Source organism: Camelus dromedarius, chromosome 8 (assembly GCF_036321535.1).
Source record: "Camelus dromedarius isolate mCamDro1 chromosome 8, mCamDro1.pat, whole genome shotgun sequence".
Classification (NCBI taxonomy): Eukaryota; Metazoa; Chordata; class Mammalia; order Artiodactyla; family Camelidae; genus Camelus; species Camelus dromedarius.
This window is the reverse complement of record NC_087443.1, coordinates 69,129,582-69,144,647: the sequence shown is the minus strand read 5'-3', so window position 1 is coordinate 69,144,647 and position 15,066 is coordinate 69,129,582. Positions and strand designations below refer to the sequence as shown.

General features: G+C 46.3%; 1 protein-coding gene across 9 annotated transcripts in view; it reads left to right on the top strand.

Moving 5' to 3' along the window:
- Positions 1 to 15,066, top strand: part of ABLIM1 (actin binding LIM protein 1) — a 282,485-nt gene that overhangs the window by 182,175 nt on the left and 85,244 nt on the right. For all 9 annotated transcript variants that reach the window (XM_064488467.1, XM_031461815.2, XM_064488466.1 and 6 more), the window contains exons 5-6: positions 1,496 to 1,622; positions 3,585 to 3,678. In XM_064488467.1, the coding sequence (XP_064344537.1) occupies positions 1,496 to 1,622; positions 3,585 to 3,678 (221 nt within the window). The remainder of the gene's footprint in view (positions 1 to 1,495; positions 1,623 to 3,584; positions 3,679 to 15,066) is intronic.

Here is a 15,066-nt window from a genome sequence, read left to right as displayed (position 1 = left end):
GCTTTCTTTCACTTTCTCAGGTACATTGATTTTAAATGTCTGTAGACATTTAAATTGCTTTCCAGAAAGGTTACCCCAATTTACAGGCTGACTTGGGAGATATTGCTTGTTCAATGAATTGGTTCCAGACCACCACGATAAAGCAAATACAGCAATAAAATGAGTCACACAATTTTTTTGCTTTCCTAGCGCATGTGATAGTTATACTTACACTATGCTGTAGTCTAGTAAGTGTGCAATAGCATTATGTCTAAAAAAGCAATGTGCATACCTGAACTAGAAACTACTTTATTGCTGAAAAATGCTGACCATCATCTGAGCCTTCAGTGAGTCACAGTAGGAAGGTCAAACATCATTGACCACTATGACAAATATAATAATAATGAAAAAGTTTGAAATATTGGGAGAATTACCAAAATGTAACACAGACACACAAAGTGAGGAAATGTTGTTGGAAAAATGGCGCCAATAGACTTGAGCAAGGCAGGGTTGCCACAAACCTTCAGTTTGTAAAAAACACATCTTCCAAGCACAGTAAAGTGAAGCACAACAAAACAGGGGTGTGCCTGTGCCTCCTTCTGGGTTCTTTTAAATACTCAACTTCCCTAACAATGACGTGAGTAATAATCAGAACAGTCAGAATAATGACAGTTGTAATAATAGCAAACATTTACAGAGCCACTTCCAAGTGTCAGCCGCCTGCTAACTACCTCATTCCATTGACTCTTCATCAGAGAACTCGAGACAAACCCTAATAGCATCCCAGCTTTCATATGAGGAAACCAAGGCTTAGAAAAGGGGAGAATCAGCCTGGGTCACGTGGCTAGTCCACATGAGTTGGGGTTCAGAACTGGGCCATCTCATTCCAAATCCCACACTCTTTTACCATGAAAAAAATACTTTCTCCTTCATTTGCTTCATGGGAGACTGCCATGGAGAATTTAAAGCTAAGGAATTAAGAACCATTGAGTGGATGATCACAAATCTTTGAAAGTCTGGTTTTGGTTGATAAGGAAGTAGAGTCTTGTTTACAGAAATGAGACTTGTTGGCAGGGTCCCAGGAACTACACATAAGTGTGAGCTAGGCATCCAGCACGGGATGTTTAGCTTCCCACGTGTGCCCTCAATAAAGGCCAATGAGAGCTTTCTGAAAATCACAGCCAAGACACTATAATTAAATCGTCTCTGGGCCAGCTGGAGCTCAGAGGGTCTTTAAATCACACCCCCCCCCCCCCCCCGCAAGGAAATAAACAGATGAAGGTCATGCATCCCCTTGAATCCACTGAGGTTCCTGACGTCCCCATGCTGTGTGAGGACGGGGCCTGCGAGTCTGCTGGGAAAGATTTCGTGCAGGGAGAGGAAGCGGAGAGAAATGATGCTGAAGTAAATATTTAGTGAGTGTGTGATGGGTGCACACTGGGGTTCAGAGCAGTCCTGCCTACTTGGATTTAGCAAAACAAACGGGGAGTAACAGCTGGTGGCTGCTCTTTTCCAGACTGCGCTGGCTGTGGACGGGACATCAAGAACGGGCAGGCGCTGCTGGCGCTGGAGAAGCAGTGGCACTTAGGCTGCTTCAAGTGCAAGTCCTGCGGGAAGGTCCTCACCGGGGAGTACATCAGCAAGTAAGGCTGGGGCCCCGGAGGCGGCGAGATCCTCAGGGGGATGGGGCCGTGGCGGGCCCTCTGCAGGCCCTGCGCCTGCGCCTGCGCGGAGACCCCACCCCATCCCAGCAGGCGTCAGGAAAAACAGTCCCATCCCACAATCAATATGAACTTTTTCCTATAAAACTTTAGAAAAGAATTTTATTCTATTCTTCTCTGGTTGCCACAGTTGGCCTGCTCTAAATTTAATGCCATGTCAGTCATTGCCTATCGTTAACAGTGAGCAAAGCTGACACAACGGTAAGGCTGTATGTTGTAACTGATTAAGCCTTTAGTAATTTTACTGTGGCTCTTTTTTTTTTTCTCTCTTCTTATTTGGAATTAGTAAACCTTTGTCCTCTTTCCAGGTCTCGGACATATTTGTAGACCCCACCCCACCCCCCTAAAAAAACCCACAGAGCTCATTAGGACCCATACACAAAACAGCTTACCAGGGGGAATGAGTTCACTAGAGTAGGTGGCATTTTTATTTTTTGTTCCATGTAACCTGGAGAAACCAGTTACAGTGGTTACCTTTTAACTTAAGGGGGAAAGAATGAGCATGGGAGGGGGGAGCAGGGAGAGTCCAGTGGCAATGAGGGAACATTTTCCCCCACTTTAAAAAACGTTCTCCAATCAGGTAAATATATCACCTATTCAAAACAAAGTAACTGAATTTAACATAGGAATATAGTCAAACAAACAAAGGAAGTAGCATGGGCCCGACTCCCTAGAAATCTAATTCTGCAGGTCGGGGATGAAGCAAACACTGGTATTGGAAAGGAGACACTCCACAGGTGATTCTAATGCACAGCCAAAGTCAGAAGGAAAAATGCTCAGCTTTTAAACTGACACTGATGGCCGTGCAGCAGTAGGTAACCGGGCTGCGTTCTAACTTTTCTGTGCAACGGCGCACATAGAAAATGAAATTTTTACTGCATCCTTTTTACCTTTTTACTTGTTCTGCTCACCATGTGACAGGCCAGTAAGTCTGGAGATGAGGTGTTGGGGCAGGCATAACAACTCTGTTTGGAAAGCCTGCAGACTGGGAAGATGGCAGACTGATGTCCTGGATAACCTTCTTACTCAAGTCAGAATCCAGGCTCCTTTTATACGAAAAAGAAGAGGGGGTGTGGTTGGTTGTTGCAAACTTCTTGGTATCGGAATCCTTGCAGCTGTCCATGTAGATCATCAGATCAGGATGTTCCTGTAAACCTCCAACAAGACAAATATTCTCTGTTCTGCAACTTTTTATCTCCATATGAATGGAAAAGTATTATACCCTTAAAGGTCAGAGCCTTGAGAATGGCCCATCCTGTATATTTCAAGCTATAGGCAACATTCTTTTACAAAAGGTGCAGAATCAGCATGACTAAGCCCAGGAAACAGAGCACAGGGTTAGAGCTAAAGGTACAGATCTAATATGGAGTCAGATTTGTTCTTCCCTGTTACATCCTGAAGTAAATGAAGGAGTTTGCAGGAGGCTGGATGAAAGGCCCTGGGCTCTCCAGGGCCCCTGAGGGCTGAGGAGATGGCATCTCCATGCTGTTGGGAGGCTCAGGCATGTGAGATCAAGGAGGTGGTGGGGGACAAGGAAGAGGAACACTGGGCCACATCTGAAGCCCGTCTGGCCTGGGAGTGCAAGAGAGTGACTCCAGGCTTTTGCTCGTTAGTTAAGTCCGAGACAACCTAGGAATCAGCAGCAGTCACCATGTGGTGACTTAGCTGTTACTTGCAAGTGGCTTAGGGAACCTCAGTGCTCGTTCTGAACCACTTGGCTTTGTGGGTTTTGATCCTGAGACCAGGGCTCCAGGCCCGTGAATGCTGGAGGGAGAGAAATACGTCCTGCTGCCATTCTGTGGGAAAGGGCTGAGAGGATCGTGGTTTGGGTGTCTTTCCTACGCTCGGCCTCCTCCAGGAGCTGAACGCTCTCTTGTCCTGCAGGGATGGCGCTCCGTACTGCGAGAAGGACTACCAGGGGCTCTTCGGGGTGAAGTGTGAGGCCTGTCACCAGTTCATCACAGGGAAAGTCCTGGAGGTAAGTGACAGACAGGCTCGCCGCAGAGCCACCGTCCTTTTCCTCAAGGCCCTCAGAAACACACGAGGGCCTCTTTTTCCATTTTTCCCAACTTCTTCCTCACACGCGGAGGAAAGAAAGTAGCAGGAGATGACTAATCGCTGAGGGAACTAAGGTGTCGCCCTGTCTTGTCAGGCAGTTTCAGCGTGGGAATTGGAATGACAGAGAATTTGAAGGGAAAAAAAGAATGGTAGGGGGTCTGACAGGAATTAAGATGAAGGGAAGGTTATACTAAACTGTTCTGTGTTGGTAAGTCAGGAAGCAGGAAATGAAGACCATGCCAGAGCCGTGTGCGTGCGTGTGTACGTATGTGCATACGTGCCTGCGTGTCCATGTGTGCGTGCGTACGTGCCTGCGCGTCGATGTGTGCGTGTACACGTGCGTACGTGCCTGCGTGTCCGTGTGTGCGTGCACACGTGCGTACGTGCGCCTGTGTGTCCATGTGTGCGTGTACACGTGCGTATGTGCGCCTGTGTGTCCATGTGTGCCTGCACACGTGCGTACGTGCGCCTGCGCGTCCATGTGTGCGTGTGCACCTGGGAGAGTACAGACTCAGGGCGTGTACAGACTGAGGTTAAGAAAAGAGTAGTGAAAGGCGGGGCGTAGACATCCCCACCCGCGGAAAACCGCATCCTGTGGGACCCAGAACATCCTGGGGCCCAGGCTGAGCTGAAGCCTGTCGAGTTCAGGCGTGACGGCCTCGCGGGCGCCTGCTTCCTGCCTCCTCGGCAGCGGCCCCACCGGCCTCTGCCCCTGGGCCGAGCTGCACTTCTCTGGGGCGGGGCCGTCTGTGGAAGTTGGGGGCCGGAGTTCAGAGAGCCACTGCCCGGCTTCTCACAGGCTAGTGGCGTGTCAACCCAGTCCGATGGAGAAAGTAAAGATTGCCCCACACCGTCCCACGTTTCAGGGCGGAGGACGTGTACTGAGCAGAGATGAGTCAGGACGCCCAGTGGAATCCTGGGAAGGTGACCAGCTGGTTGAGCAACATGTCACATCGCTTCAGCAGACACCAGGGCACTGAATCCTCATAACCACGTTCAGACTTCCCAGCAGGGTGTGTTTTAGGGATGCAGGGCGTGAATCCGAGAGGCCCCCACTTTGTCTCTGGGCAGTTTCTGTGGGATTTCACAAAGTCCAGTGTTGCCTTCCTTATCCCACAGCAAGTTCTGTGATGCCCTTCTGTCCATGAAGTGCAGATGGGCCAGGGTTGGCAACGTGCCGGGACCTAATCCAGCTAATTAGGTTTGGGAGATGAGAAGTGAGTGTTGTCAATGCAGTTACTTCTGACACAGGGGAAGGGTGTTTCAGGAACAAGGAACAGCAACTGCAGAGGCTCAGAGGCAAGGCCGAGCAGAGCACACCAAAGAAATAAAGTCAGTTGGGCAGAAGCACACATGAGAAAAATGATGCTGGCAAGAGCGTGAGGACCTCTAAAGTGACATTCAGGAGGTTGGCTTTACCCTAAGAATGGTAGGAAGCCATTGATGTGATTGTAGCTGGAGCGGCATGTGATTTGATCAGCTTGTTATGTGAAGAGTGGGTGGGAGTCCTCACACGCATGTGCCCCCTCCATGTTCACAGCAGCTCTGCCCACACCAGGCAGAAGGTGGAAACAACCCAAGAGTCCATGGATGGATGGATGAACACCATGTAGTATATATACAAACAATGGAATATCATTCAGCCTTAAAAAGGAATTCTGACACATGCTACAACATGGATGAACCTTGAAAACATTATGCCAAGTGGAAAAAACCAGTCATAAAAGGCCACCTACTGTATGATTCCATTTAGACAAAATAGCCAGAACCGGTGGCTTTGTAGAGAGAGAACGCAGATTGGTGGTTGCCTGGAGTTGGAGGGAAGGAGTAGGGATGGGCAGTAACTGCTTACTGGTACCTACTTGGGGCCACGAAAATGTTGTGGAACCAGATAGAGGTGGTGGTTGTACAACCTTTAGAATGTCCTAAATGTCATGGAATTGTTTGTCTTAAAATGATTAATTTTTTTTAATTTTCATTTTAAATGGAAGTACTGAGGATTGAACCGAGGACCTTGTACATGCTAAGCATGTGCTCCTACACTGAGCTATACCCTCCCCCCACCATGATTAATTTTATATTATGTGAATTTTACTTCAAAGTTTTAAAGAAATGGATGGAAAAGGAGTGAGAGTGGAGACAGGGCGGCCAGTTAGAAGACTCCTGCAGAGCTCTGGACACCCAACTGTGGGGACACTGGCTGGCGTCAAACCTGAAAGGTGGACTCCCACCCCCCGACACACAGTTGAGTGGGGAGGAGTTTTCATGTCCTTTGCAGTAAAGCTTTCACTGTGAGCCCAGGTGCACATCACAGCTGAGTTTGGGGCCCAGGGTGAAGCATATCCCTAGGAGGCTATTGGAGAAGATGGTTGGGACCCATCTAGAGGGCAGCTTAAAGTCCTGTAGTCTTATCACAAGACACAAATTGCAGTGGTCCTCGCCTGTCCCCCACATGTGCCCCTCATCCCTCCACGGAGCCCCAGAGCGCTGCTCTCAGGAGGAGCCATGAGTGGGGCCCAAAAACATTCCTTTGGGCTTGCCAAGTTTGATCTGCTTCACGGGGCTGAAATAAACCTGTTGAGTTGGGAGCAACTGGGAAATTTCATTTTAAAACAACAATAAGATGGGACTTAGATTTACCACGGTGATCATTTCATAATATATAAAATACCACGTCTCTGTTGTACACCTGAAACTAATATAATATTGTGTGTTGATTCTAATTCAATAATAAGTAAATGAAACAATAATAACACACCAGAACTATCTCCCAGATGTTCCGCTGCAGCATGAGAGGCAGGAAGACTGAACCCAGCCCTTAGCTTGGAGCCCCGACGTTTGTGGAAGGTGTGGATTGAAGCAGCTGTCTCCTTATCCAACTATGGAACTGTGTCCCCCCAAAAGAGTTGGGGAGACAAAAGGGCTGGTGGGGGGGGTGTTTATTACCTTCAGATTTAGTTCAACAGCTGTGGGAGGGAATCTCTGAAATAAAACTATAGAGCCAAGAACCTTCCCTTTTTGAAGACACATCTGCTTACTCTGGTTCTCCCCGGAGGCTGGAGTTTTGCAGTGCTCACCACGACTGGGAGGGCCCCTCACCCGATTGGCTCCTGGCTTCACCTCCTGTGGGACCCTTGGAGAGGATGAGGGCTTGGATGCCTTCCGCACAGGCCCGCAGAGGTGGGGCTGCCGGGGGCAGTTTCCCGTGGGGTTCCAGGCAGATTCAGGGCCCACCCAGTGGGCATGACATCCCCCGCAGTTGGGCGTGCGATCTAGAAAAATGTCCTGCACAGTGAGCACGCAGACATGTGACAGCTCATGAGTCAGTCTGGCTCAGCTCCCAATACAAAACCGGACTGGCCTCCTCCCGCTGTGGCCTCCTCCCGCTGCCTTTGTTCTCTGTGGGTGAAGCATGATGATTCTGGACCTGTAAATACTGTAATCCTTGCTTTGGGTTTTTTTTTTTTCCCATTTTAAAAATTGTGGTAAAATCCACCTAACATAAAATATATCATCTTAACCATTTTTAAGTGTACAACAGTTCAGTGTATTAAATATATTCATAATGTGAAGCTATCACCACCATCCATCTCCATTATTTGTTATCTCTTCTAAAACTGAAACCCTGTACTTATTAAACAATATCTTCCCATCCCCCTACCCTCCAGCTCCACGCAATGACCTTCTATTTTCTGTCTATGAATTTGACTACTCTAAGTATCTCATATAAATAGAATCATACAGTTTTTGTAATTTTTTGGTGGATGGGCTTATTTCACTTAAAATAATATCCTCAAGGTTCATCCATGTTGTAGCATGTGCCAGTGTTTCCTTCCTTCTTAAGGCTGAGTAATATTCCATTATGTAGCTAGACCCCTTTTTGCTTAACCATTTTTTTGATCTTTGATTTTGTTGTTTTTTGGATTGATTTTACCCATGGAGATCATAAATATATTGTTAGTTCCCTGTGTCTTCTGTAACAGTGGTATCTTAAAACCACGGAAACTTATTCTCTCACAGCTCTGGAGGCCTCAAGTCCCAAACTGAGGTGTTGGCAGGGCCACGTTCCCTCTGAAGGCTCTAGGGGAGAATCTCCCTTGCCTCAACAGCTTCTGGTGCCTGTGGCTGCGTGACCCGATCTCTGCCTCCATCTTTGCGAGGCCTTTGCCTCTGTGTCCCCTCTTCTCTCTGTGCCAAACCTCCCTCTGCCTTTCTCTCGGCTTGTCATTGGGTTAAGATCCACGGGGGTCATCCAGGGTGGTTCCCTCATCTCAGGGTCCTTAGCTTAACTACATCTGCAAAGACCCTTTTCCCAAAGATTTACGGGTTCCAGAGATCTGATGTGGACGTATCCTTTGGGGTGGGGAGGGCATTCCAGTAAACCTGAAAGCTTACACGCGTATCATCCCGGTGAGGTCTGAAGCTCTGGTGTGTCTTTCACCGGACCCTTCCTAAGCGTCGGAGGTGTCCTAAGGCTGCTTCTCTCTGTGTGGTTTGCCCTGAGAAGCCACCAGACACCTGAGGGAGCTTTGTGAGGGAGAAAGGTCCCTGGGCAGTGATCAAGCAGCTCCAGGCTCAGCTGTGTCACTAATTCCTGAGTCATTTTGGACAAGTCATTTAGCTTCTTGGCTCTGAAATTCACAGCTGTGACCTTGGGCAACTCACTCAACTCCTGTGAGCCTTAGTTTTTCTTTAAATACAAATATTAAAAATATGTATGTAAATCCAAGACCTGGACCACTTAACTCCTGAAGTCTCTTTGGTTCTAAGGATCTGAGTTCCATAATTCTCCTTTCTTGGATCTAAGGGGTTTAAAGCCAGCAGTTCTTTTTTTTCTGGAAACTGGCATGTAATACTCAACACATAGCACACTCTCAGATTGTAGTTTCTATTTATCATGAGCTTGCTTTCAGTTTTGTTTTTGAGAGACATTTTGCTATAGATGGCACATTTTTAGAGCTTAAGCTAACTCACCTATAAATTCAGGAGTGTTCTGAAGATGTTTACAACCTGACTCCTAATTAAGAAGGCCAGAAGCAGGTTTGTGTGAGATAGTAGAGTTTGCCAATAGCCTTCCATCTCCACCTCCACCCTCTAAACTCTTCTCTGAAGCAACTGTGCGCCTCCCCCTCCTTACTTCCCTCCCGTCCCCCACTCTGCTCCCTCTGGCTTTATCAGCCCAATGGAAACAGGAAGCTACATGAGGCTTCAGATGTAGGTCACAGATGTCAGTAGACGTTGGGGGCACCCCTTTGGTGTGAGTTTCCTTCCATCTTTGATGGATGGTCCTAGGAGATCTCTGACTCCAACACACTTCCGTTCCTGGGTGCAGGTGGTTACCTGCCAACTTTTCAAAGGAAGAAAGCAGCAACAAAATAGTTCCAAAATGAAGGTAGTACAGGAAGAAAAAAAAAACAAATGTCAAGCTGGACACAAAAGTCTGGAGGGTAAAGGAAAAAGGCCTGTCCGTGTCCGCTTCCCTCCCTGCCTCGGGCTGTTCCATCTGCAGACCGAGGGTGGACCTGACTTCTCTTAGCCTGTCCATTCTCTTGCACAACTCGCTTCCCCAGGGACCTCAGTGTTTACTGAGCGCTCGCCTGATTCCTTCAAGACCAGTGCTCTCAGGCGTTGGCTCCTTCCCTCTGCAGACAGTGCTGCCCTGAGCAGGCACCTGGCCGTCTGCACACCAGGAGGCCAGAGACAAAGGAAACTTGTGTGTCTGCATTCATACTCGGTAGAGGAGGGCGGGGCTCCTGGTCTTTTCTTTCTGGTCACCACCCCCAGGAAATCAATCCTCCTGTCTTTCCAGAAAAGCTGGTGGCACACATCTTTTTGTGATGGAGTGTTTACTGGGCCACTGGCGTTCTTCCTGGAAGGATGTGTGTGATAGTGTCTGTCACAATTTGAATACCGCCCAATGTAAGAGAGAGACCCTCAAATGTGGCCCAGGGCCAGTCCTCCAGCCCCATTATCACCTTTCCATTCATACCTACAGGGTGACACTGGCCTGTCTTTATCTGTTAACTTGGAAGCGATGGATTTCAAAAGGACAGGATTCAGACTTGCTTTAGACCCCTCCTGCTGGACCCCTGCAGTGTGGAAAATGGAATCACAATGTGATTCATCAAATCCTCTCCCTTGACTCTCTGATGGATTAAATCCCGGTGGCTTTTTGTTTTGTTTTTACTCTTGGACTAAAACTGCTTTTTCATTAAGCGCAGGGACAGATGTTTGTGATGTTCCCGTAAAACTAATTCATGTTGTAAATTGGAGGCCCTGGTCCCCTTCCTTCCTTTTGCTGTAAGTATTTTAAGCATGTTCTGTGTAACAGCCATAAGCAGAGAGCAGGTCTTGTTTGAGGCTAAATAACCTGTTATCTAGTGACAGGAAACATAGGCTATCCCAGGGTACGCACATGACGGATAATCTTTTTGTCACCATTGAAGATGTAATTTGCAAAGACAGACTGAACGCTGAAGTCCCTCCTTTCTCGTTCTGTGTATATCGTATAAATGCCAAGCAAGAAGACTAAGCCGTGTTTGTGCAGAAGACTAATTGCATTCTTCTCATTCTCCCTGTGCTCAGAGGAATTCATGCCTCCTTCCACTTAATTGTGGACCTAAATATTTTTGAGGATCAGGGAAGGGAAAAAAAATCAAATAATATTCGTAGTTTCAGTTGAGATGGTCTCTGCCCCGGTGAACAGTGAGCCACCAAAATATCCTGCTTTTGTGTAACATTTGCACATGATCTCGTAAGTATTTACCCCTCGCAGCAGGCCTGTAAAGTGATGAGGGCAGTTACGCCCGCCCTCCGCTTACAGGTGAGGCCGCTGAGCGCCAGAGACCCAGGGGCTGATCAGCAAAAGAACCACAATTAGAAGGCACATCCCTCGGTTCTCAGAAAATAGGAACCACACGTGCACACACACGCACGCACACGATGTGCACACACACTGCTTCATGATTCACTTGGCAGTGACCATTGCCGAAAACAAGTAATTAATTTGCCTCCCACCATAACTTACAGAAGGACCAAAATTTACCATTCCTGGTGAAATGGGGAGAGCCTAACTCATCGGTGGCCCTGCTGTATCTATTTTCAGGACAGTAAACATTTGCTGCTTGTTTGGTTTCCTTTTTACCCATGAAAAGTGTCCCTAAAGGTCAGGGACTCTGCTTGTAGAGTATGCTGTGTTTCCTTGCAGTTACGCCTCATTCTGTTTTGTCTCCTTTAATCAGCTGGAGGCTCCACAGGGCATGTGGCATGGCCCGTGGACAATATTGTAGATGGATAGTGCAAATGTTCTCAAGCTAGGCAGCATGCTTTCTTCATAGCACTCTGGTCTAGGATTCTGCAGAGCTCAGTGGAAAGTCAGGAAGACCTGTGAGGCTGTCCCAATAGAGGGACACCAGTCACCTTTCCTAATTTAAAATACAGCTTAACAATAAGCTGCAGAAATGACCTCATTTTAAATCTGAGTTAAGCAAGATGTGGTATATCCACACAATGGAATATTATTCAGCAATAAAAAGGAATAAAGTCCTGATAACCTGCTACAGCATGGAGGAACCTTGAGATGCTAAGTGAAAGACACTAGTCACAAAAGACCACCCATTATTTGATTCCTAGAATAGGCAAATCTGTAGAGGCAGAAAGTCTATTAGTGGTTCCCAGGGTCTGGGGGGAGGGGGAAATGACTTACTGGGTATGGAGTTTCTTTTGGGGGTGATGAAATGTTCTTGAATTAGGTAGTAGTGATGTGCACAACTCTGTGAATATACTAAAAACCACTTAAATGGATGAATTTTATGGGATACGGATAATATCTCAGTGTAGATAGACAGACCTATATAGGCATCTATCCATCTATGCGGAAATATACAAGGTGATAGAGAGCTGGGATCTCGTGTTTCTCAGTTTCCTCTTCTGTAGGATGAGAATACTAATCACTACCTCATAGGGCTGCAGGATTTGAAAAATAAAGGCATAATTAGTAGCCAAGTCAGTCCTCTCTCCTCTCTCCCTCTCTCTTCTTCTTTCTTCCGGTCTTTGATAGTTTATTAGGTATAAGGAAGTGGATAAAGGACAAGAATGGGGATTCATGTCAATAAATGTCTTAATGCCAGATTGTATGCCAGCTTCTTTCCTTTGTGAGCATTTAAACTTTTCATTCTCTGCATGGTCACAGGTCATCACACAGAACTGTGCCCTTGATCACCGAGTGTAACTTGATTAACATGTAATCTCCCCAGTGCGGGAAAGCAAACTGAAGTTTAAATTCAACATATGGTTTATGATATGTTGGTTGCAACATCTTATTTGTGAAGAATAACTCGGTGCTAATGTTTTGCCCCCTCTGTCATTAATAGATCAGAATTGGTCCAGTAGAGTATAAGGAACATGTTGACATGATAAATGATTGGAGAAAAATCTATCTGATTCACCCAAAGCTATCCACTTTGTCCTACATTAATGGCAAGAGGAAATGTGTTGCCAGGGTAACCAAAGACTTGGTTCACAGGCAGTAAAAATTTGATATTAATTTTTTTTTAAATCACCCCATTTCTGCCAGCACAAATGGAAGGGCTTTCTTCTCCAGAAATGACACTTTGAAAAGAATTTCTATTTTGAGTTAAAAAGATGTTTTGTTTTTCGGTGTTATTTCACTTCAGAGAGTTTAGCTTATTGCTGGTGAGACGTGGGGGTGGGGGTGACAGTTGAACCAAGTAGGGGAACGTGAGAAATCAGCAAGTAGTACTGAGCATATGCCGGTGGCCCTACATTGGGGGCCACAGAAGGAAACGTGAGATTTAGGGCTTGTCAGAAAGATGAGGCATGCATTTCTAAAAGTAATAAGGTGTCCAAGTCTAAAATTATGCCCCTGGAAGTGTCCAGGGGACCTCCAGGGCTCATGAATGCCCCAAACCATTGCAGCATCTTCAGTCTGAGGATGATTCTCAGTGGTGGAATTGCACTTTGGATATAACTAGGACCCAAGAACAGAGACACAGTCTGTCTAGACAAGTGATCACCAAGTACACTGACGGGACAGATCTCTGATCTGGCCGCTGTTCTGGGCAGAGAAGTGATGACCCCTCAGAGTTGTCCTTCCTCCCCTCCAGGACCCAACCCATTGTGAGCCTCAGAAGGCTCATGTGTCTGTGTTTTCATGGACCCAGAGCACCCGTCCCGTCCCTTCTTGCTGTTGCCTACCTGCTCCCATTCCTGGCTCTGTTCGTGCCTCCTTTACCACTATAAACCTAAAAGGGATGATTATAGCCCTTCTTCTAAGTGATCGATTCCAGGGTGCCTCACCTGCCCTGCGGAAGTGACCTTCAGTGACTTCCAAGGTAATTTTCATGACCATTATTTTTTGGTGGAGCAGAAAAAGAATTTCATCTTTGGCAGTGTATCTCAGTACACTAAAGGTATCTGGGGGCCCACAGTCGTGTGAGGCCCAAGTAAGAGGCACACACAGTAAATGTCCTGAAGTTTAAAAGAGATGCTTGTCAGTTATTAAAAGTCAGCTTTGGATCTTGAAGACTGGGTAGGTACAGGCAGGTGAGAGTGAGGAATTTGTCTCCATTTGCACTTGTTACCAAAGTCTAAGGTCACTTTTCTTTCTACCTTGTTTGTTTCTTTGATTTTAAACATGTGGCTTCATTTTACCATGTGGTTTAATCGCATGTTTATAATGTGGTGTTTTCTACTTCAAATCATTTTTGTTAGGTTGTAAACTTTAAAAATTTGAAAAAAAAATTCCATTGCTAACTAGCATTATTTTAACTTAATTATGAGGTAAACTGGCTTTGTGGGTCCACCTGGGTCCATTCTCCATCTGAAAGTTCGTCCCTACTAGAAAATACCTGCCATCCTCTTGGATCTGCCTACCTGGCCGATAGTTGGTGGTGAGAGAGGCAAAGGGCTCTCTACACCCAGATCTGGCCTTTCTCCTGACACCTGGGCTGTGCTTCTGCTGGGTATTGTGACAACCCTTTGGGTCTCAAGAAATCTTTTCTAGCTTCTGGATTCATAACAACTCAGACAAAAGGTGCTGTCTAAGGCTACCCTTGCTCTATTTTGTCCTTATGTTTTTGTCCACTTAGCCTCTTAAAGCAAGTGTTTAACTTGGAGGTCTGCCTTGAAACAGGGCGCCATCCACAGGTCACCAGGACAACTTCTGTTCTGGGTACAGTTTTCTCTAGGTGAGGATGTGAGACATTCCATGAGGCCCAGGAGATGATGAATGTCCAGGGGAGATGGGAGCCTTTGGTCCCTGCCTCTGGCAGTGATGCTGCCTCATAGCTGCAGGTTTCCTCCTCTTCTGTTTTCCCCCTGAACATGCTTGCTCCCTGGACCTCACGGCTTCCTACGTTGTGAGGGATGTTATGCCAATTCCAGCAAATGGACCTGCTTAGAATTTTGTTAGGAAGAGTGACGGTTAGGGCTGGTGCCCATCCATCCCAGCGGAAATGAACTGGTTCAGTAATTCCCCTCCCAAAAGGACACTTTGGAGTAAATGAACCCTGTTTATAAATCATCTATTTTCATGGCCTTGCAGCAAAACTCAAAACTGCAGGCATCTTGGAAACACAGAATCAGGAATTTTGAAGCTTGATGTGGCCTTAGGTGAGGTGGGAGAGGGAAGAAGAGTGGTTAGCAGAAAGAACTGATATAGCCAGAAACAGCAGGATTTGGCTCTAGCAGCTACACTTAGAGCTGAGCAATGGGTAGCAAGTTGCTTGAACTCTTTGAGCCTTGGCGTCCTCATCTGTAAAAAGTGGATAATCTTTACCTCTCAGAGGCTTAAATTGGATTATAAATGCATCATCTGGGACAATGCTTGATATACAGTGCTTCAGGGAATCTGCGCTCCCCCCCCCCATTTTCTTCCTTCATACATGAAGAAACAGATTTTGTAAAAGCCCAGTATTTTGAATGAGCTCATAACTTCCTATCTGTATGAAGGAGTCGGGCTCACCCCCTATCGATTTATTCTCTGATGTAGTCAAATACGTGATTACTACAGATGCACAGGTCAATAGTCCTGTTGATGGTTTATTTTGAAATTTTCTTCAATCACTTAGTTTTAGACATTCACTTGCCCGTAAATTCAATCTATCATTGTTTCAGCAAGTTTTTCTATTACTTTTTATAAGGCATCTAGTAGCTGCTAAATAAAGATTTGTTGATGAATGATTGTTTTCCCCATTATGAATTTTTGTCATGGCCTTTAACCAAAAATTAAAGATTTCTCATACTCATTGGGCATAAATTCCTCACCACCCTACTAATTACTGATTCC